The 22,227-nt window shown below is 42.9% G+C and overlaps 2 protein-coding genes across 4 annotated transcripts in view; both read left to right on the top strand.

Moving 5' to 3' along the window:
* LOC133557706 (voltage-dependent calcium channel gamma-7 subunit-like) overlaps positions 1-4,387 on the top strand; it is a 42,199-nt gene extending 37,812 nt beyond the window's left edge. The window contains exons 5-6 of the mRNA XM_061908411.1: positions 2,494-2,639; positions 3,330-4,387. Coding sequence (XP_061764395.1) covers positions 2,494-2,639; positions 3,330-3,797 — 614 coding nt within the window. The 3' untranslated portion in view covers positions 3,798-4,387. The remainder of the gene's footprint in view (positions 1-2,493; positions 2,640-3,329) is intronic.
* A 140-nt stretch (positions 4,388-4,527) lies between these two features.
* On the top strand, positions 4,528-22,125 carry LOC133557705 (voltage-dependent calcium channel gamma-4 subunit-like). Of its 3 annotated transcripts, none has more exons than XM_061908410.1 (6): positions 4,528-4,823; positions 8,366-8,570; positions 8,889-9,149; positions 16,306-16,389; positions 17,275-17,415; positions 18,971-22,125. In XM_061908410.1, exons 2-6 carry the CDS (start codon positions 8,540-8,542, stop codon positions 19,780-19,782), a joined length of 1,329 nt encoding a protein of 442 aa, XP_061764394.1. In that variant the 5' UTR covers positions 4,528-4,823; positions 8,366-8,539; the 3' UTR covers positions 19,783-22,125. The 3 variants fall into 3 exon arrangements, with proteins under 3 accessions (XP_061764394.1, XP_061764393.1, XP_061764392.1); XM_061908409.1 differs by having other exon boundaries at positions 8,300-8,570; XM_061908408.1 differs by having other exon boundaries at positions 8,051-8,570.
* The last annotated feature ends 102 nt before the right edge of the window (positions 22,126-22,227 follow it).

Below are 22,227 nucleotides of genomic sequence, written 5' to 3'. Positions count from 1 at the left end.
TACCCGGAGGGAACCCACGCAGTCACGGGGAGAACATGCAAACGCCACACAGAAAGATCCCGAGGCCGGGATTGAACCCAGGACTACTCAGGACCTTCGTATTGTGAAGCAGATGCACTAACCCCTGTCCCACCGTGCTGCCCATTTATATATATATACATATATGTTAGATTCAATGTCATATTTATAAATACTCTATTACAGTGGTACCACATCAAAGAACACTTGGCTTTGTAGCACCATAATGACCAACACTAAAATACAGTAGCATAGTAGGTTTAAGTATTCATTAAAAACAGGGTAGAGGTTTTATCTAACAAGTATATTTAATATTGTCGGCCAGAGTAACATTACACAAAGTTTGAATGGTAACACTGAGTTTCAATGTAGAAAAATAGAACATTGTACTTCAATCAAGTTATTATTTGGCTTACCGCTAGGTGGAGCCCACGTACCACTATATAGAGGGTTGTGTATTGCTGGGTTGCATATAATGTCACATCCGTTTTTCTTCTTCGCGGCTTAATTCTTTAACCAGCTTGAGCATAGCATTCAAACAAGTGAGAGTGAGTGTAGAGTTTGATCAGAAAATGCCATATTGCTGTTCTGTTTTTGGGTGTTCCAGTCACTCAACTAGAGAAATAGTAAATAGCTTTCATAGAGTCCTGAAAGAAGTGGCTCATAAAGGTAATAAAGTCGGAAAAAAAAAAAATTTGCATCAAAAGAAATGGGTTTTTAAAAATATCACTTTCATCATCTTGTGGAATACAATCGGACCTTGTTCGTGTCTGCAGCAATCACTTTGAAAAATGTTTGTTTGAACAATTAATTTGTTTGAGAAACTTTCTACAGCGTTGCTAGTGTTATTCGTTACCATCAAGAAAATATTCTTAATAGTATTGATAAACTAGATGAATAAATCTCTGGTAGGCTCAACATAATCTACCGAAGAACAGGAACATCTATAGCTAAACAACGAGACAATATATGAACTTCACACCATTAAAACAACGACAAACATGACTTGGAAATGACGCTAATATTTGTAGCAGGAATTCAACTGCAAACAAACGTATCCTTTTTCTCATTAGCGTCACGATCACAGCAGCATGACAGTCGTTATGTCAATCAAACACCTTACTTACCGATGAACGAATAAGTCCAACTTTGTCTTTCACAGATTAATGCTTAATTTTTGGAACCCTCCATGTGTAAAGACATGATGTGCGTCCATCTTATTTCTATAAATCAATGTGAGTGTCAAATGAAGCGCGGTCACAGCAAACAGTAATGTCTTGGTGATGAAGATTGGTTTAAATAAATCAAAAATAGTTTTTTGTAAGAGCGTATAATCTACTGCATCTCATGTTCAATATTTGTTTAATGATCCCTTGTATTACGGCCTCTAAACCTTTCAAAATATGCCCAAATCGGCACTGATGCAGGTAAATAAACAGCAGCACAATGATACATTAGACCACTGCGTGACAACCAGACGTGCCACTAGGTCACGTGATTGTTACCCAACAATTAAGAAAGCATGGCCAACTAAGCAATAGGCGCCATGACTGCTACCAAGGACGTATATGGCTGTGCTCGGATGTATGCAATTGCTGTGGTTCTGATACAAGTGTTTCTGACGAAATAAACCGAAATAGTACATCTATATGTAGTTCTAAACATACTCCAGCTCATGAACTTACAATAAAACATGCTTTTATTTTGTCAAACTATAATTGTGCGGCTGTTTCTGATGCAATTGGCTGTACATATTTCTGCAGTGATTCCTGACGGGTTTCCACCCACACGGCTGGAAACCCGTCACAGTGATTTTTGGGGTGGTGGTCACGTTTTTGTCAGTCTACCCCAGGGCAGCTGTTGCTACATATGTAGCTTACCCCCACCAGGTGTGAATGTGGAGTGAATGAATGATGGGTTCTCACTTCTCTGTGAAGCGCTTTGAGTTTCTAGAAAAGCGGTATATAAATCTAATCCATTACTATTATTATTATTATTATTATTTTGTGTGAAGTATGTGAACTGTTGTGTCTGCCTCCAATGTATTTGTAATCACTGTGTGTATCACTCATTGTGTATGATTCTTTAAAAAAAAAAAAATATTTATTTATTAATTTGATAGGGAAATCACAAAACAGGTACTTTATTTTTATTTCATTGTGTATTATTCTAACTGATCTTTCTTTTTTGTAACACGCTAAATGATTAAGTGTACATTTGCTGTTATTTCCCAATATTTCTGCACAATAATTCAGATACGGTAACACTGGTGAGCAGTACAGAATATGGAGTGATTATTTGTCATATGGTTTGAACTGTGTGTGTGTGTGTGTGTGTGTGTGTGTGTGTGTGTGTGTGTGAGTGTGCGTGTGTGTGTGTGTGTGTGTGTGTGTGTGAGTGTGCGTGTGTGTGTGTGTGTGTGTGTGTGTGTGTGTGTGTGTGTGTGTGTGTGTGTGTGTGTGTGTGTGTGTGCAGGTCTGAGTCTGGTCGTCGGCCTGGTTTTGTACATTTCCAGCATCAATGATGAAGTGATGAATCGACCCAGGGAGGCCGAACAGTTCTTCCACTATCGCTACGGCTGGTCCTTCGCCCTCGCCGCCTCCTCCTTCCTGCTCAAAGAGGTGAGCGCCGTCGCTCTCACTAATAATCATCAAGTGTGAGTATGATATGATCGCTCCTCCTACAATGACATCACAACCTTTAGTCCCCGCCTCATCCCGCTTCCTCCTTCCATGCACCTTCTCTCAAAGGTTTCTCTCCTCCTACCCACAATGCCTCCTTCCTCTGTCCTCTTATATCCTTATCTCCTCTCCTCCTTTCTCCATCACTGTTTTTCCTGAAGCTGCAGGAAAGGGGATTAACATGCACACACACACGCACACACACACACACACACACACACACACACACACGCACACGCACAGGGGGCTTGTTGGAAAGATGAACACAATGTGCATGTAAATGAGCTCAGCGTGAAAACATGAATCAATTGTTTAATTAGTTGTTAATAGTTTAGTCCACAGGGGGGCGCCGAGCTCATTTGGCAACATTTGTGCATCGGGGCAAGAACACTGTTGGTTTTGGAGCACACGTGTCTTTTTTTTATCAGTTTCTGTGTCATCGTGCAACTAAACGCATGAAGAAAACACCCATAACTACATCAGAATATCCTCTTGTTGCCATGGTGATGGCACCATCCTTTGCTTAGTGGCTAAATGGTGTAACTACAACTGTGTGTGAGAGCTTCTTGCATCACCAGAGGATCATAGCACTTATCGGGCATCCAGTGACGGTGTGTCTGTGGCTTGCAGGGTGCGGGCGTGATGTCGGTGTACCTCTTCATGAAGCGCTATGCGGAGGAGGAGAGCTACAGGCCGCACCCGGCCCTCTACCGCCCCCGCATGTCTGACTGCAGCGACTACAGCGGTCAGTTCCTCCACCCCGACTCATGGCCGCCGCCTCAGCGTGGTCGCAGCTCGTCCGACGTCTCCTCGGACATCTCCATCCAGCTAAACCAAGCCACGCCCTCTCGGGCCCAGGCCGCCCGGGCCATGTTCTCCTCCTCCGCGGGGCCTTCGTCTTCCGCCAGCTACCACGTCCAGCCCGCCACATCCTACCCACACCCTCTCCATCAGTCCGCCACATCCACCCTGCAGCGGGCGTCCCACCCCCCTATGGGCTACCACCTGCCCCAGTCCCTGCCTATGGCGGCGCCGCCCGCCGCTGCTCTTCCGCCACGCTACCACACACACATGCGGCTTAGCGCCTCGCCATGCTAGTCTGCGTGGGAGAGGCAGCGTGCACGCACACACACACACACACACACACACACACACACACACATACACACTCTGTCACTGCGTGGGAGGAGCAGAGCAAAACGAGGAAATACAAGAGGGAGGGGCATGTGGGCGGAGAGATGGATTACCGCCGCCGGGACGAAAACGTTCACAAGGATGGACGCCTTCATTATTACACACTGGAGACAGGAAGTGGACTTCTCTCATTCAGAACTTTCATCATTGTCAATCGTCATTATAAACACATTTTTCATCCTCACCCGGATGATCATCACGTCCGCCTCCAGGCTTTACGAGGTGACTTCAGCAGGGACCCTATTGATGAGGCTGAAGTCAAAGGTCAAATCAGGGATTATTACTTCGAATGGACCACGCCCGAGCCAGCTGGGGTCAAAAGTCATCCCGGCAGTAGCAAAACACACACTGGTAAAGAGGTGTAAGGTTGTTGTTTTTAAATGTCTTTTATTTCAACATGTTCTCCTCCGTCCAATCATGTGAGTGGGAGCTCAGAGGGCATGTGTGCGTGGCTGTTAATAAAAAAAGGCTGACAAAGATCATATTAATCATAATTACACGTGTCGTCGTCATTGAAGCGCATGTAGAAGGTTTAAAAAATGATACTTGTTGTTTTAGTCCCGCAATAATGTGACAAAATCTCCTCATTAGCAGTCGAGCGAGACATCGTTAGTGACAGTCGATGTCTCAGTCAGCAGGGGGCAGTGTAGCAGAAGTCATTTGATTAAAGACAGGAAGTTGCACAGCTTGTCTTTGTGTTTCTAAGGAAGCTTCTCATTTAAAAACTTTGTGAACTTGTGAGCACATTCACACTTTCTCTTTCTAATGAATTCATGAGCACAATGTCCTCCTGGTGGGGGTGGAGGTGTCCAACATTTTCTTCCAAGTTTTTTTTTTTTTGGCCCAAGAATTGGACATTCTCAATTTTTACTACAGCCACATTTTTTTTCCTCTGTGTCGCCAGCACCGACTGCATAAGCAGTAACAGAGGTAGGAAAGCGAAAGTGAAAGTATATGTTAGAAAAGACGTGACGTTGTCTTTTGAACTGATTGTGTAGGAGGATACCAACATGTTTTCTGCATTCTGTATGGAAGGCACAGGGGTGTCGAACTCATTTTAGCCCATGGGCCGCATTTATTTCCCATGTGGGCCGTAATGGTAAAATCATGGCATGATAACTTAAAAATAAAGACAACTACAAGTAGTTTTCTTTGTTTTACTTTGGCCAAAAAAATAACTGTCATATTCTAAAAACGTACAAATCACAAATAATCTTATGGACAAAACACTTCAATTGTGTTGAAAATTCTGAGGAAATTGATGCACTTTCAAAAACACAATGAGCTAAGACTTCGTCTCAGTGTATCTACAAAGCCAAGATTGAACTTTAACTCACAGTGCTTCTGGGATTGAACAAAAAACACAACATGTAAACTCTTCTACAGTTTGTAGGTATTAAAATACCTTTTTGTCATGTCCATGCATCAATCCAGTGGTAAACAAAAAACATATTTACTTGACCCACTTCCTGGGAAACTTATCAAGGAGCTCTTTGTATTATTAGGTCCATCAGTGCTAAATATTATACACGTTCTTCTTTCCTCTGGCACTGTTCCCCTAGCATTTAAAAAATTGGTTATTCATCCTCTCCTTAAAAGACCTAACCTCGATCCTGACCTCATGGTAAACTACCGACCAGTGTCTCACCTTCCCTTTATTTCGAAAATCCTCAAAAATCCTCGAAAAAATTGTTGCAGAGCAGCTCAATGAAAACTTAGCGTCTAACAACCTATGTTAAACCTTTCAATCCGGTTCACTCTACGGAGACAGCCCTCGCTAAAATGACTAATGATCTATTGCTAACGATGGATTCTGATGCGTCATCTATGTTGCTGCTCCTCGATCTTAGCGCTGCTTTCGATACCGTCGATCATAATATTTTAATAGAGCGTATCAATACACGAATTGGTATGTCAGACTTAACCCTGTCTTGGTTTAATTCTTATCTTACTAACAGGATGCAGTGCGTCTCCCATAACAATGTGACCTCGGACCATGTTAAGGTAACGTGTGGAGTTCCCCAGAGTTCGGTCCTTAGCCCTGCACTCTTCAGCATCTACATGCTGCCGCTAGGTGACATCATACGCAAATACGGTGTTAGCTTTCACTGTTATGCTGATGACACCCAACTCTACATGCCCCTAAAGCTGACCAACACGCCGGATTGTAGTCAGCTGGGGGCGCGTCTAAATAAAATTAAAAGATGGATGTCCACTAACTTTTTGCAACTCCACGCCAAGAAAACGGAAATGCTGATCATCGGTCCTGCTAGACACCGACCTCTATTTAATAATACAACTTTAACATTTGACAACCAAACAATTAAACAAGGCGACTCGGTAAAGAATCTGGGTATTATCTTCGACCCAACTCTCTCCTTTGAGTCACACATTAAAAGCGTTGCTAAAACGGCCTTCTTTCATCTCCGTAATATCGCTAAAATTCGCTCCATTTTGTCCACTAACGACGCCGAGATCATTATTCATGCTTTTTTTTACGTCTCGTCTTGATTACTGTAATGTATTATTTTCGGGTCTCCCTATGTCTAGCATTAAAAGATTACAGTTGGTACAAAATGCGGCTGCTAGACTTTTGAAAAGAACAAGAAAACTTGATCATATTACGCCTATACTGGCTCACCTGCACTGGCTTCCTGTGCACTTAATATGTGATTTTAAGGTTTTACTACTTACGTATAAAATACTACACGGTCTAGTTCCAGCCTATCTTGCCGATTGTATTGTACCAGATGTCCCGGCAAGAAATCTGCGTTCAAAGGACTCCGGCTTATTAGTGATTCCCAGAGCCCAAAAAAAGTCTGCAGGCTATAGAGCGTTTTCCATTCGGGCTCCAGTACTCTGGAATGCTACCTCAGTAGAAGCATTTAGTCTCATCTTAAAACTCATTTGTATACTCTAGCCTTTAAATAGATCCCCTTTTTAGACCAGTTGATCTGCCGTTTCCTTCTTTTTCTTTTTCTCCTCTGCCCCCCTCTCCCTTATGGAGGGGTTGGGCGGGGGTGACACAGGTCATGGTTGAAGTACTGGCTGTCTAGAATCGGGAGCCAGGATGGACCGCTCGCCTGTGTATCGGTTGGGGACATCGCTGCGCTGCTGATCCGCCTCCGCTTGCGATGGTTCTCTGCTGGCTCCACTATGGAAGAATGATGATGAGAATGAATACGATGAGAACGATGAAGAGGATTATGATGATGTGAAAAATACTGATTATGAGGTTGTGGTATATGAATATGAAGAAGTAAACGTTACGGGTAATGGTTACAATGAAGATATTGGTGATGAGGATTTAGGGTTGAGAATGTTGTTGATGGGCTTCACGGTGGCAGAGGGGTTAGTGCGTCTGCCTCACAATACGAAGGTCCTGAGTAGTCCTGGGTTCAATCCCGGGCTCTGGATCTTTCTGTGTGGAGTTTGCATGTTCTCCCCGTGACTGCGTGGGTTCCCTCTGGGTACTCCGGCTTCCTCCCACTTCCAAAGACATGCACCTGGGGATAGGTTGATTGGCAACACTAAATTGGCCCTAGAGTGTGAATGTGAGTGTGAATGTTGTCTGTCTATCTGTGTTGGCCCTGCAATGAGGTGGCGACTTGTCCAGGGTTTACGCCGCCTTCTGCCCGATTGTAGCTGAGATAGGCACCAGCGCCCCCCGTGACCCCAAAGGAAATTAGCGGTAGAAAATGGATGGATGGAATGTTGTTGATTGTGCATGGTTGTAATGATAATAATGTCAATGTTATATGATTATGAGGAAGATATGATGAGAAGAAGGTGATTAGTGTGATGTGATTAAGATATTGATGTTGGCGATGGTGAGGATAACGGTGATGAGTATGTTGAGAAGGAGGATGGTGATGTGAGGAGAATAATGAGGTAGTGGATGTTGAGGATGATGGCCGTATGATAATTAAGGTGACGGTGATGAGGATGATAATGTATGCGTAGGGTGCACGATAAGGACGATTAAGTAAATGTAGATGTTGAGAATGCTAGTAATATGATGAGAATAAAGGTGATGATGAGCATAGTCATGATGAGGATGAGAATGAAGGTTGGACATATAAAGTATTTGTGTCTTCAGGAACTCTCTTGATAATATTGGTGTTTCACATCTTTCTCTCCCCCGTCCTTCCTGTCAGTGTGTGTGTGTGTGCGTGTGTGTGTGTGCGTACGTGATTGTCCTCACACTTTCTTCTTTTCATCTCGACAAAATCCTCCCAGCTGTTACATCCCCCCTAAAGTGCACAAACACACGCACACACACACACACACTTGGCAGCTCCATGGTAGACTTTTGAATCCACTGTTGCCATGGCAATGCAGGAGCGCACGCTCGCTCACATCGTTTACGTCTCCTTGCTCTCAAAGCAGCTTCTCCTCTCTGACAGGAAGCTTCTTCTCTCCATCATCATCTTCTTCTTCACCTTTTGTCTCCTCGTGCCCTTCACCTCCAGCTCGCTCCCTTGATCCCTTGCTACCTCCCTTCCTCCCTTCTTCCTTTCCTCCTCAGCCAGGCCAGGCCGTCCACTGAGGAGGACCACCAGTGAGGTGAGGAGAGCACAGGGAGGAAAGCAGAGGGTAAACACGGTGGATGGAGGAGGCGGTCAGGACTTGACCAGAAGAAGAAGATGGAGACAAAAAGCAGGAACGTGCCCTCAGGTAACACACACACACACACCTACACACACATACACACTACGCACATCTGCATTACCGTGCACATGAATGTCACATCCACGTGCACGTGATGTGATGCTGAAGACACCCAAATGTTTGTATTGTTGTTCGACACTCATATGATACTATGACACTGCAGTGGACACCTGACACCTCGCCTTCTGACATGTGGACTCTTCTTCTGAGCATCAGTATAAACATACATATGTCAATACGCACGATATGGGTCTGTGTGTGTGTGTGCGTACATTAGAAGACATTGTTAACATGTTGGCATGATGATGCACTTTCTGTCTTCAGAGATCAGCTTTCTGCCTCGCCCGGCACTGGTGTGGTGCGAGCGAGGCATTCAGGTGCTGCTGACCACCATGGGAGCCTTTGCCGCCTTCGCCCTCATGACGGTGGCCATCGGCACCGATTACTGGCTGTACGCTCGCGCCTTCATCTGCAACAGCACGGCCAACTCGTCTTCATCGCAGGACGACAGCAGCAGCAGCAAGGACAAGAAGGACCCGGGGGCGCTCACGCACTCTGGCCTGTGGAGGATCTGCTGCCTGGAGGGTAAACCTGGTCTCTCTGTTAGTGTGTGTGTGTGTGTGTGTGTGTGTGTGTGTGGGGCACATGTTTTGCCGTGCAATCAATTATGTAGCGCATTAGCATCATTAGCATGACAGGAGTAATCATAAATACCGCATTTTTCCGAGTATAAGTCGCTCCGGAATATATGTCGCACCGGCCGAAAATGCATAACAAAGAAGGAAAAAAAACATATATAAGTCGCACTGGAGTATAAGTCGCGTTTTGGGGGGAAATTTACTTGATTAAACCCAACACCAAGAATAGACATTTGAAAGGCAATTTAAAATAAATAAGGAATAGTGAACAACAGGCTGAATAAGTGTACGTTATAGGACGCATAAATAACCAACTGAGAAGGTGCCTGGTATGTTAACATAACATATTATGGTAAGAGTCATTCAAATAACTATATCATATAGAACATGCTATACCTTTACCAAACAATCTGTCACTCTTAATCGATAAAACCTCGATGTCGCTTCCAAACAACTCTGCCAACTCCAACGGTATGCGCCGCTTCCTCTTGTCGTTCTCTGCTGCATATTTCACTACGTCCAGCATGTAATCTGCAGTACATGATTTCCTTTTCAGTGCCATTTTTGTTCAGCCCTTCTCAGTTTTTCTAAGTTACTGCCAACGTTGAAATTATCCATTTTAATAGCTACGGCAGTAGCATATATCATATAGCAGTTAGCATCCTATGACCCACAATGCACTTCTGCCATGACCCTCCCTCTCCAAATTCTTATTGGTTGACGTGTGTGTGACGATTGCTGACATTTTCTTTGTCTCTTCCACGAATGAGATAAATAATATTATTTGATATTTTGCGGTAATGTGTTAATAATTTCACACAGAAGTCGCTCCGGAGTATATGTCGCACCCCCGGGCAAACTATGAAAACAATTGCTATTTATAATCCGAAAAATATGGTAATAAGTTGTTGAAGCTAGACAACATGCTGAGCGTTATTGTAGCGTGGCAACACCGATCTGCTCTGGTTGTGGCCTTAATGGCGCCCTGTCCGAGACACCTCTGTGTAAGGATATTTGGAGTGAAATAATATGTTCAAGGCGTTTAATCTGCAATATATTCAATGTTATGCATGCATCCATCCATCCAGCCATCCATTTTTTACCGCTTGTCCCTTTTGGTGTCGCGGAGGGTGCTGGAGCCTATCCCAGCTGCATTCGGGCGGAAGGCGGTGTACACCCTGAACAAGTCGCCACCTTATCACAGGGCCAACACAGATAGACAGACAACATTCACACTCACATTCACACACTAGGGACAATTTAGTGTTGCCAATCAACTTATCCCCAGGTGCATGTCTTTGGAGGTGGGAGGAAGCCGGAGTACCCGGAGGGAACCCACACAGTCATGGGGAGAACATGCAAACTCCACACAGAAAGATCCCGAGCCCGGGATTGAACTCAGGACTACTCAGGACCTTCGTATTGTGAGGTATAGGCACTAACCCCTGGTCCACCGTGCTTCCCCAATGTTAGACAATATTAAGAATTAAATTACCGTTATTTCGAGCGCACTGGTATTCAAGCCGCACCAACCAAATTTTAGAAGAAATAAATATGTATACATATTAGCCGCACCGGACTATCAGCTGCAGATATATTCCGGTACGAAAGATTTTGTAAATGTTTATTTACATACCTTAATTGTTTCCAAACGGTGCCTGTAATATTGCAGTAAAACAGCCATTCAAACCAAATAGAGGTCGTCGTCAGGGACCCAGTAGCTTCAGAAGCTACCCCTCTAATTAGCTAAACAGACTCAATAACGCCACAGTGACGTTTTGGTGAATTTACGAAACTGAAAGTTAAGTTAAGTTAAAGTCCGAAAAATAGTCACACACAGACACGAGGTGTGGTGAAGTTTTCCTCTGCATTCGACCCATCCACAGGTTCATCCCCTAAGAGGTGAGGGGAGCAGTGAGCAGCAGCGGTGGCCACGCGCAATAATCATTTTTGTGATTCAAGACCCAATTCCAACCCTTGATGCTGAGTGCCAAACAGTGAGGCAATTGGTCCAATTTTTATGGTCTTTGGTATGACTCGGCCGGGGTTTGAACTCAAGAACTTCCTGTCAAAGGGTGGACACTCCAACCTCAAGGCCACTGAGCAGACGATACATCCATCCATCCATCTATTTTCTACCGCTTGTCCTCGATATAAAAAGAATGCCATTGTAAGTTAATAATACCAACCCAGACACTTGTGTAGGTACTCATGTGACACTGAGACTTGCTTAATAATCCACTGAACTCCAACAGTGTGGTGCCTTCTTCTACAATGTGAACAATTTTTGACATTTTTCACAGAAAAATAATCAATGATTCGACTGTCCCTTCCTGCTGCTGTAGTCTCAGTGGAAACATGTCTTACTGCCTTTGAGTGTTTTGAGCCAGTGTCTCTCCCTGAATTAACAAAAATAGTTCAACAGATAAAACCAATTCCATGTCCACTAGACATTATCCTAGGTCAGCTTTGTAAACATGTTTTTAACTCTATTGGACCTTTTATTGTCCACGTAGTCAATTCCTCCTTGAGGTGTGGATGTTTCCAACCTCCGTAAAACATGCTGTGGTCCAGCCACTAATCAAAAAGAATAACTTTGACTTCAATATCTTATCAAATCTTAGACCAACCTCAAAGTTGCCATTTTTATCCAAGGTCCGAGAGAAGGTTGTTTATGATCAACCTCTTTCTTATCTTAACTCAAATGATATTGGGGGGAAAAAAATCCAGTCTGGTTTTAGATCACAACACAGCACAGAAAATGCCCTTTAAGAGTTTTAATGACCTTCTTTTAGCTGTGAAATAGGGTCAATCTGCAGTTTTTGTGCTTTTAGATTTGACTGCTGCTTTTAAAATCGTGGACCAAAGCATTATTTTACTCGCCTTGAGTTTTGTGTGGGTATTGGGAACGGCTCTAAAATGGTCCCAGTCATTTTTGGCCAGCAGGAGTTTTTCTGTAAACCTAGGCCAATACTCCTCCTCTGAGTCTGCCCTTAAATATGGTGTACCCCAAGGTTAAATTTTAGCACCTGTCCTGTTTTCTTTATATATGGTTTCCCTGGGTGGTGTTTTAAAAAACACAATGTCTCTTCACTGTTTCGCAGACAATATTCAAATATATCTGCCTGTAACAGTAAGCAATGCCCAGGTTGCCATGACTACTCTGCAGAACTGTTTGCATGATGTACAGGACTGGTTGGGGGCCAATTGTTTATACCTAAACAAAAATAAAACAGAAATTGTCGTAATTGGTGAAACAAACTCGTTGCAAGGGCACACACAAAAAAATGTTGGGTTAAAAAATAACCCAATTTTAACCCAACTGCTGGTTCAGAAAAAGGAGGAACCCCTTAATTGAGTTATTTTAACTCAACATTTTGGGTTAATTTTTTCAACCCAACTTTTGCGTTGAATTATTTAACCAAAAAGATGAGTTATGACAACTAAATGTTGGGTTATTCCCAACCAAATTAGTAGGTTGAATTATTTAACCCAAAAGTTGAGTTATGCTAACTCAATGTCGAGTGATTGTAAATAAGGTTAATGACATTAATCCATAATAAAATTCCCTTCAAGAAAAAAGTGACTTTTTAATTAAAAAAAAAGCTGTTTACCCAAAAATGTGTGACTCATTGAAAAACAACCCAAAAATGATTTATCATTTTGAAAATCGAGAAATTGAGTTAAAATAATACCCTTAGAATCCAAAAAAATGGAGTGAAGTGGAAGTGAATTACATTTATACAGCGCTTTTCTCTAGTGACTCAAAGCTCTTTACATAGTGAAAGGCAATATCTAAGTTACATTTACACCAGTGTGGGTTGCACTGGGAGCAGGTTGGTAAAGTGTCTTGCCCAAGGACACAACGGCAGTGACTAGGATGGCGGAAGAGGGAATCGAACCTGGAACCGTCAAATTGCTGGCACGGCCACTCTACCAACTGAGCTAAGCCGCCCCCATTGTAAAAAACAATCATCGAAAAAAGCCTGAGTATTGTAAATTAATGCAGGTATACATTCTCATTGCACTAATTTAGCAAAAGAAACAGCGGGGGGAAAAAATGAACAAGGAACTAGAACTATTTAAAAAAAAACACCAGACAGTGGTTGGAATAACATGTCACTATGACTGGACATAACTATCATGACCGTTATAGCATTGTTTTCTGTCATATACGTTTTAAAAAGGAACAAGTATTGTTAGAAAATTCTAAAACATCACCTTGCAACAGGACGCAGACATCTTGAATGACAGGCGCTTAGATTGCTATTCTTAAAAACAACTACAAAATGTTAACCCAACACCAGCAACTCCTAAATCGGGTTATCAGAATAACCCAGTATGTTTTAGTGTGCATGACAGTGCTATTGGTCCTCTGTCCTTATATTGCCACAAATCAGCAAGAAGCCTTGGAATCACTTTTGACAGCTTGCTTATGCTGGACAAACTAATTAGCTCTGTCATTAAATCTAGCTTCTTTCATTTAAGACTCTTGGCAAAAATAAAACGGTATCTTCCACAGGCCGACTTTGAGAGAGCTATCCATGCATTTGTGACATCACACAACATAATTCGTTGTACGTGGGCCTGGATCAGGGCTCTCTTCAGCGGCTGCAGCACATGCAGAGCTCTGCTGTTTGTCTTTTAATTAAAACCAAAAGACGTGAGCACATTACCCTTGTACTGGTTTCCCTTCATTGACTCCCAGATGCTTTTAGAGTTCATTTGAAAATTTGAACTATTGTTTTTACGCCAACATTGAGCTGCTGCAGCCTTATCGTCCCATCAGGACCCTGACATCTTCAGACCAGCTCCTCCGAGCTGTCCCAAAAACTATGCTAAAAACGAAAGTGGTAGGGCCCAGACTATGGAACAACCTTCCACTATCTATCAGGTCCTCCCAGTCACTTAGCCAATTTAAATCTGGGCTAAAAACCTATCTTTACTCCCTGGCATTAAAATCCAATTAAGAAGGATGTATTGGATGTTTTTATTTCTTGTTTTATCCTTTTTTATTTATTTATTAAATTTTGAGTGATATATTCTGCAGTTTTTTTACGGTATAGTTTACTACTGTATTCTATTCATCCTGTAAATGTGACACTACGTGCCCCTTTTCTTAGGTCTGTACAGCACTTCGGACAACTGGGATTGTTTTTAAAGGCCTACTGAAATCCACTACTACCGACCACGCAGTCTGATAGTTTGTATATCAATGAGGAAATATAATCATTGCAACACATGCCAATATGGCCATTTTAGTTTACTAAATTGCAATTTTAAATTTCCCGGGAGTTTCTTCTTGAAAACGTCGCTTAATGATGACGTGTACGCGTGACGTCACAGACTGTTAGGAAATATGAGCGCTGCACACACACACAGCTAAAAGTCGTCTGCTTTAACCGCATAATTACACAGTATTTTGGAGATCTGTGTTGCTGAATCTTTTGCAATTGGTTCAAATAATATTGCAGAAGTCAAAGTAGAAAGATGGAGTTGGGAAGCTTTAGCCTTTAGCCACACAAGCACACGATGATTCCTTGTTTAAAGTTCCTGGAGGTGAAACCTTACTATGGATAAGAGCGGTCAAGCGAACATGGTTCCCGACTAAATGTCAACCAGCAGGTTTCGGTGAGAAAATTGTGGTAAAAAGTCGCTTCTTACCGGAGATCAGCTGAGCTTGCGCCGTCCATAAAGCTGCCATCGACTTCCCTGAGATACTGCGCGTCAAGACACCCGGCCGTGGACACACCCCTCTGACTATAAGGTAATATTAAACTCACTAAAACACTAGCAACACAATAGAAAGATAAGGGATTTCCCAAAATTATCCTAGTAAATGTGTCTAAAAACATCTGAATCTGTCCCAATGCAATCACGTTTTTTTTTTTTCTAGTCCTTCGCTATCAATATCCTCTAACACGAATCTTTTATCCTCACTCAAATTAATGGGGAAATTGTCGATTTCTCGGTCCGAATAGCTTTTTTTGTTTGGAGGCTCCCATTAAAAACAATGTGAATATGTGAGGAGCCATCAACATGTGACGTCATCGTCTGCGACTTCAGGTACAGGCAGGGCTTTTCTTTTAGCACCAAACGTTGCGAACTTTATCGTGGATGTTCTCTACTAAATCCTTTCAGCAAAAATGTGGCAATATCGCGAAATGATCAAGTATGACACATAGAATGGACCTGCTATCCCCGTTTAAATAAGAAAATCTAATTTCAGTAGGCCTTTAAATGTGCTAAATTAACTGAACTGAACTGAACTTGTAGACTTGTTAGCATATTTGATAATGCTAGCGACAATATCTTGATTAAATTACGATAGAGCGTACACATATGCATGAAAACACTCTGACAGACGTCACACGTGGGACAGTTTAGTGAGTATGAATGGTTTTAGTTATATTTTAAAACTTACCAACATTGCTTGGAGTGATGAATAAATAATCATTTTGAGTAGAAACGCACAAAAGAGGAAGCACATTGTCAACTCGCAGCACCAGCAGTGATCCAACGCGTTCAAAAGATTGCGCCATAGCCCAAAGCATAACACACATTTTCAGAGTCTCCGTCAGCGTTATATAAAAACTATTTGTTGAAAACAAAACATTCTGGCCATTAGCGAAGAAAAATCCATAATTTAAATTGTTTTATTAACCGCATGGCTTCAATGCATAGGACAAAAGTAATCTGGAAAATACAGTAATTACATTTTCAAGCCATTTCTATTGTGAATTCCTTTGTTCACAGCCTGATAAGTAAATAAGCGCTGAGCACAAATATGTTTATATTATTTCTCCTCAGTTTTCTGGCGCCCTTCAGAGATTGCCGACCTTTGCAATCGCCCATGTGGCCCATATCTAAAAGCACCACTGATTTTTACATGAGTAAATGAAAATGTTATGTAACATTTCATGTTGAGTATTTGTGTTTCTTGGCGTCCCCTTGGACAGACTGACTCAAAATCAATAGAAGGAAGAGAAATATTAAGTGTTTTTTTGGCTAGCCGCAAACATCACTGGACGCTAAGTGGCTAAGCTAACGCTAATGTTTTTTGCTCCTGTCTTCATCGTATTCCACCTTGTCTTTGCTGTCAGGCTTGAAGCAAGGTGTGTGTTCCCAGATCAATCATTTCCCAGATGACGCCGACTACGACCAAGACGCTGCCGAGTATCTGCTGCGTGAGTGATGCACACACACACACACACACACACACACACACACACACACACACACATATACACACACACACAAACAGAGAGAGAGAAAGAAGAGGATGTGGAAAGGACAGAAGGGGGTGGTGGGCGGACATCAGTGCACGAATGTCAGAGTCAAGCAAAGAAGGTATGTGTGTGTTAAAGCCCAGGTGTGTGTGTGTGTGTGTGTGTGTGTGTGTGTGTGTGTGTGTGTGTGTGCGTGTGTGTGTGCGCTGTTGAGTCTGGGGGTGTACACAAAAGCAGCTTTCACAGAAAAAAGCAGCTATAAGGGTTATTTTCAGCTCAGGTTTCACATGCTGCCTCCGTTGTCAAGTGCACCGAATGTACTGTGTTCCCTTAGAACTTGGGTCTTGTCCACATGATTCTATCCTGGAATGTGGTAAGGCTTTAAAGCAGGGGTGCCCTTGGAATTAAAAAAGGTTTGGACACCCTGGTTTTATACTAAATCTTCAATCCGTGAAACAGGAACATTTGTACGGTAAAATGTAAATACAGGGGCTGTTTTTACAAGAAGAAAAACTTAGGAGTTTCCCTTTCTTTCTTGATTTTGATCTTTGATCGCTTGTTATAAAAAACCCTAAAAAACCCACAAATGTAATAATAAAGGTAACTGTTCAAATATGGAATAGAAATGTGAATGTGTGTGTTTTGCTGCCAAGTTGTAGTGTAGCACTTCCTCTACAGAGTCACACCTGCTGCAACAACTATGTACACACTTTTAGCAGAGTGCAGCCTAAGTGTGTGTGTGTGTGTGTGTGTGTGTGTGTGTGTGTGTGTGTGTGTGTGTGTGTGTGTGTGTGTGTGTGTGTGTGTGTGTGTGTGTGCGTGTGTGTGTGTGTGTGTGTGCAGGTGTCGTGCGGGCGTCCAGCATCTTCCCCATCCTGAGTGCTGTTCTTCTTCTGATGGGTGGTGTGTGCGTGGCTTCCAGCGGCTTCTACAAGAGAAAGAGGAACATCATCTTGGGAGGCGGGATACTATTTGTGGCAGCAGGTGAGTAACGCTTGCAGAAGAGTAAAATGTATCCCATCAGACAACTCAGGACGTTTTAATGTGTGGAGTTGATTGACACCATGACGTCACTGTGCCATGATGTCATTTGGCTAGGATGTCACTTCAATGACATCACACTCTATTACATCACACAGCTATGCTGTCACTTTGACATTTACCCAGCTATAATGTCATTGCTACGATGCACATACTATGACATCATAGAGTTATTATGTCACAAACTGACACGTCGATGCTGTGATGCCTGTTTTTTGCACTGTGCCATTACACAACGATGATTTCACTGCTGTCATACTATGACATCACACAGCCCTTACGGCATTGCTATGATGTCACACACTATAACATCACACAGTTATTATGTCACTCTGCACTGATGTCACAGTGCAGATGTTTCACACCATAACATCAGTTATTATGTCACTCTGCTATGATGTCACAGTGCTGATGTTTCACTCTATAATATAAGTTATGATGTCACTCTGCTATGATGTCACAGTGCTGATGTTTCACACTATAACATCAGTTATGATGTCACTCTGCTATGATGTCACAGTGCTGATGTTTCACACTATAACATCAGTTATCTGCGATGAGATGGCGACTTGTCCAGGGTGTAACCCACCTTCTGCCCGAATGCAGCTGAGATGGAGACCGGCGCCCCCCGCGACCCCAAAGGGAATAAGCGGTAGAAAATGGATGGATGGGTGCACATCAGTTATGATGTCACTCTGCTATGATGTCACAGTGCTGATGTTTCACACTATAACATCAGTTATGATGTCACTCTGTTATGATGTCACAGTGCTGATGTTTCACACTATAACATCAGTTATCTGCGATGAGGTGGCGACTTGTCCATGGTGTAACCCGCCTTCCGGCCAAATGCAGCTGAAGTGGGGACCAGCCCCCCCCGCAACCCAAAGGGAATAATCGGTAGAAAATGGATGGATGGGTGCACATCAGTTATGATGTCACTCTGTTATGATGTCACAGTGCTGATGTTTCACACTATAACATCAGTTATGTGGGCTCTGTACCGCGGATGTCGTTGTGGTTTGTGCAGTCCTTTGAGACACTTGTGATTTAGGGCTATATAAATAAATTGATTGATTGATTGATTGAGTTGTGATGTCACTCTGCTATGATGTCACAGTGCTGATGTTTCACACTATGACATCACAAGGCAATCACAGCACTGGTAGGATGTGACACATTGACATGACACACCTATTTTAAAATGTTGTGACATCACACTGCAATGATGTCACTGCTATAATTATAATGTGATACAATGACATCACACGGCCATGATGTCAAAATAGTATGACATCACATCACTGTCACTGTGCTATAATGCCACACACTGTGACATCTTACAGCTATAATGTCACCACTGTGCTACACACTATGACATCATACAGCTAGGGTGTCACCATGATATGACATCATTTAGCAATGATGTCACTGGGTTATGATGTCACACAGCCGAGTCAGCATTAAACCTTCCTGTGTTGTCGTTTTGTGCCTTCAGGCCTCAGCAACATCATTGGAGTGATCGTGTACATCTCTGCAGCGCTCAGCGACATCTCTCCCAAGAAGGACGAGGACAAGAAATGGCACTACTCGTACGGGTGGTCCTTTTACTTCGGTGGTCTGTCGTTTATCCTGGCAGAGATGGTGGGCGTGCTGGCGGTCAACATCTACATCGAGAAGAACAAGGAGCTGCGCTGTCGTTCTCGCGCCGACCTCTTCAAGAGCACCACGCACGCCATGTTGCGTCTGCCCAGCTATCGCTTTAGGAGACGCTCGCGCTCCAGCTCACGCTCCACCGACCCGCCCCGCTCTCAAGAGAACTCCCCCATCGGCGCGTCCAAAGCCTTCAGCCTGCCGCCGTCCGCTCCCCCGTTTTCCGTAGCCACCCTGCCTAACCCTCACCACGGCGGTGGCAGTGGAGGCGGGGATATCTCCATGTATACTCTGTCCAGAGACTCCAAGTTGGGCAGCTTGGGGGGTGGTGCCCCGCCCCTCTACGGCACTGTGGACCGCGCCACGCTCTACCAGCTCCACAACTATTTCCCCAAGGAGGCCGGCGGGGGTGGCAGCGGCGGAGGGGGCAGCGGCACGCTACCCTCCCATTCTAAGTCCAACCTAGCGGCCGCCGCCCAGAACACAGCCCCACTGAATAGTTCCTCGTCAGCCGCCGCTACCACCCCTCAGGCTCCGATGTCCACCACTACCATGGAGAGGGACAGGGGCAATGTGGGAACCCTGGACCGACTTACGGCCAAGAGGGAACGAGACAGCAACTCGGACACGCTCAACAGGAAAACCACGCCAGTTTAAGAGGTCTCGTCCCAATTTGAGCCAGCAAGAAGTCAAAGGAGGGCTAAGTTCTGTCCTCACATTAGGACACCTAGTAGCCATACGGACTTTAGGACACACTATACACACTAATGTATTGGGACACTCCCCTTAATTAATCAGGGCTCATGAGACATTATTGTACGCTTCTTACTTCGAAACACTTCGGAGAAACCCCATTTCTGTCTCCAGGTCTTTAAAAGCCATGTTTGTATGAGTTTGATGTGAAAGAATGTCAGTGACCACCAAAGAACAATACTTTGTTCTACTTTTTCCCAGAAGACTTAGCTGGCCCAATACTTTTGAGCATACAGTGTGTGATCAGCAGCTGACATGTGTTTGAGACATCTGCCTTAAAATGACCCCCTGACCTTCTTAGCAGGACCAGCAAGGGTCCAGACTATGAATATTTATAATTATAGTAAATTTTCATAAATTATTTATTCAGTTTATTATTATTATACATTATAGTCTGTGTTAATATGTATTTAAGTATATTTTTAACATTGTGTCATTTTAGTATTAATACATGCTAATATATAATCATTTAATACTAATGTTATTATTTAGCAATTTAAATATGAATTTTATGTATATATTTATTATTTTAAATAGTAGTATTCTTTGTTAGTAGGCATCACTGTAAAAAAAAAAAAAAAAGTACAACACTGCCAGGTGACTTACTTCAAGCCTGTGAAATATTTGCTAAATCACTTCGATGTGCGTCGTCTTTTTTTTTTCCTCTCACAGGAAGTCACAGGGTTCTTTCCAGAAGAAAAACGCCTTTTTATAGCGACTTAATCTCTTTCTGTTCGTTAACAAAACAAGACTTTGTCGGACGTGCTGGACGTTATGGACATTTGACTGTTTTGGATTTCCACATTTTGGGTTGTAACCATCTCCCCTCATGAAATGACGTGATACTGCGGGCACTCGGCCTCTAGTTTAAGTACATACATTTTAAACGTTTAGTTTTTTTCAACATGTTGACAGGAGTGTTTGAGCCTCAAAAGAAAAGCACATTTTAAGATAAAACTTCTGAAGCACCAAATGAGGAACTCTCTAAGAAGCCTTCACTCTACTCTCTAATGTACAAAAAATGTACATGTAGTGTATTTTCAGTATGTTGTTTCATTGTTCGTGACTTTTTTACGTTTTTTATGATTTGTGTTGCTTTTTCTGCTCTAAGTGGACTTGACGTGTGCACAAAGTGTTGATGGTCAAACAACTTCACTTAAATTTTTTATCGTTGTTTTGTTCGTTTGATTTCTGCCTTTTTATTACTGAGTGTATTTTTAATGTTCTGGCTTGTGTACTGATGAGTGTAGGAAATAGAATTGATGTTGATTTATTTATTGGTGGAACGTAAAAGATATATATGTAATATATTGATTGTGTGTCATGTGACGTCAGTGCTGAGAAATAGAGCTTTTTGTTAAAGCTTTTTGCCTCCGAAGCAGTGATGATATAAACATTTTAACATAAACGCCAGCTCCTTTTCCCAACACACCACATATATGAAATTAGAACAATAAAAGAAAGCAATACGAAATAGTGGTCGGAATATCAAATACATATATAGACATATATACAGGTATACAGTAGATATATTCAATAAAACTTTTTGAAAATCCTTTGTGTCATGCGGATTACTGAAAAGAAAAAGGCTTTCATACTTCAGGCCTGCAGGAGGAAGCATAAACTGCGTATAATGGCCGCCATCTTTAACAGGACATCCATCCATTTTCTACCGCTTGTCCCGTTCAGGGTCGCGGGGATGCTGAAGCCTATCTCAGTTGCATTTGGGCGCAAGGCGGGGTACGCCCTGGACAAATCGCCACAATTAACCATTTATTTGATGCTTTTAAATAATAAAATATACCCGAAGTGTCATGATCCGTAGTCTGGATAATGTTTAGTTTAGTTATTTTCTGTTAGTTTGGACTCCCTTTGTTGTTTGTGTACCTTTTTGTGAGTCAGTTTGGTCACCATGGTAACATATTAATTTCACCTGCTGAGGGTGCCAGACGCACACCTGTTTTTGTTAATTACTTCCTTATTCAAGCCTGCCCTTGTCCCGTCAGTCGGTCTTGGTCCCTTGTTTGCGGTATGCAACTGTTTCGTTGGTAATTACCAGATTTCTTGTTACCTGATCCTGTGCTAGTGTTAGCATTAGCTTCTGTGCTTTCGCCACGCGTTTCTTTTCGTCTGTTTTTGTACCAGTGTTTTGTTATTAAATCATTCTTACCTTTTAGTTGTTGTCCGGAGTGTCTATGTTTGCGTTGGAGGAACGATCCCGCATTAAAATGCGACCCGCACGTGACAGAAGGGACCAAGCATACAGTTCCTTCGCCATAGACTCTGAAGATGTGGAGCAAGGTACGTGGAGAGCAATGGAAGCGGAGACTCTACGCCACTCGCCCTTGG

The sequence above is a fragment of the Nerophis ophidion genome, linkage group LG08, assembly GCF_033978795.1.
Source record: "Nerophis ophidion isolate RoL-2023_Sa linkage group LG08, RoL_Noph_v1.0, whole genome shotgun sequence".
Taxonomy (NCBI): Eukaryota; Metazoa; Chordata; class Actinopteri; order Syngnathiformes; family Syngnathidae; genus Nerophis; species Nerophis ophidion.
The sequence above is the reverse complement of the archived record's forward strand: the minus strand, read 5'-3'. Positions and strand labels throughout refer to the sequence as shown.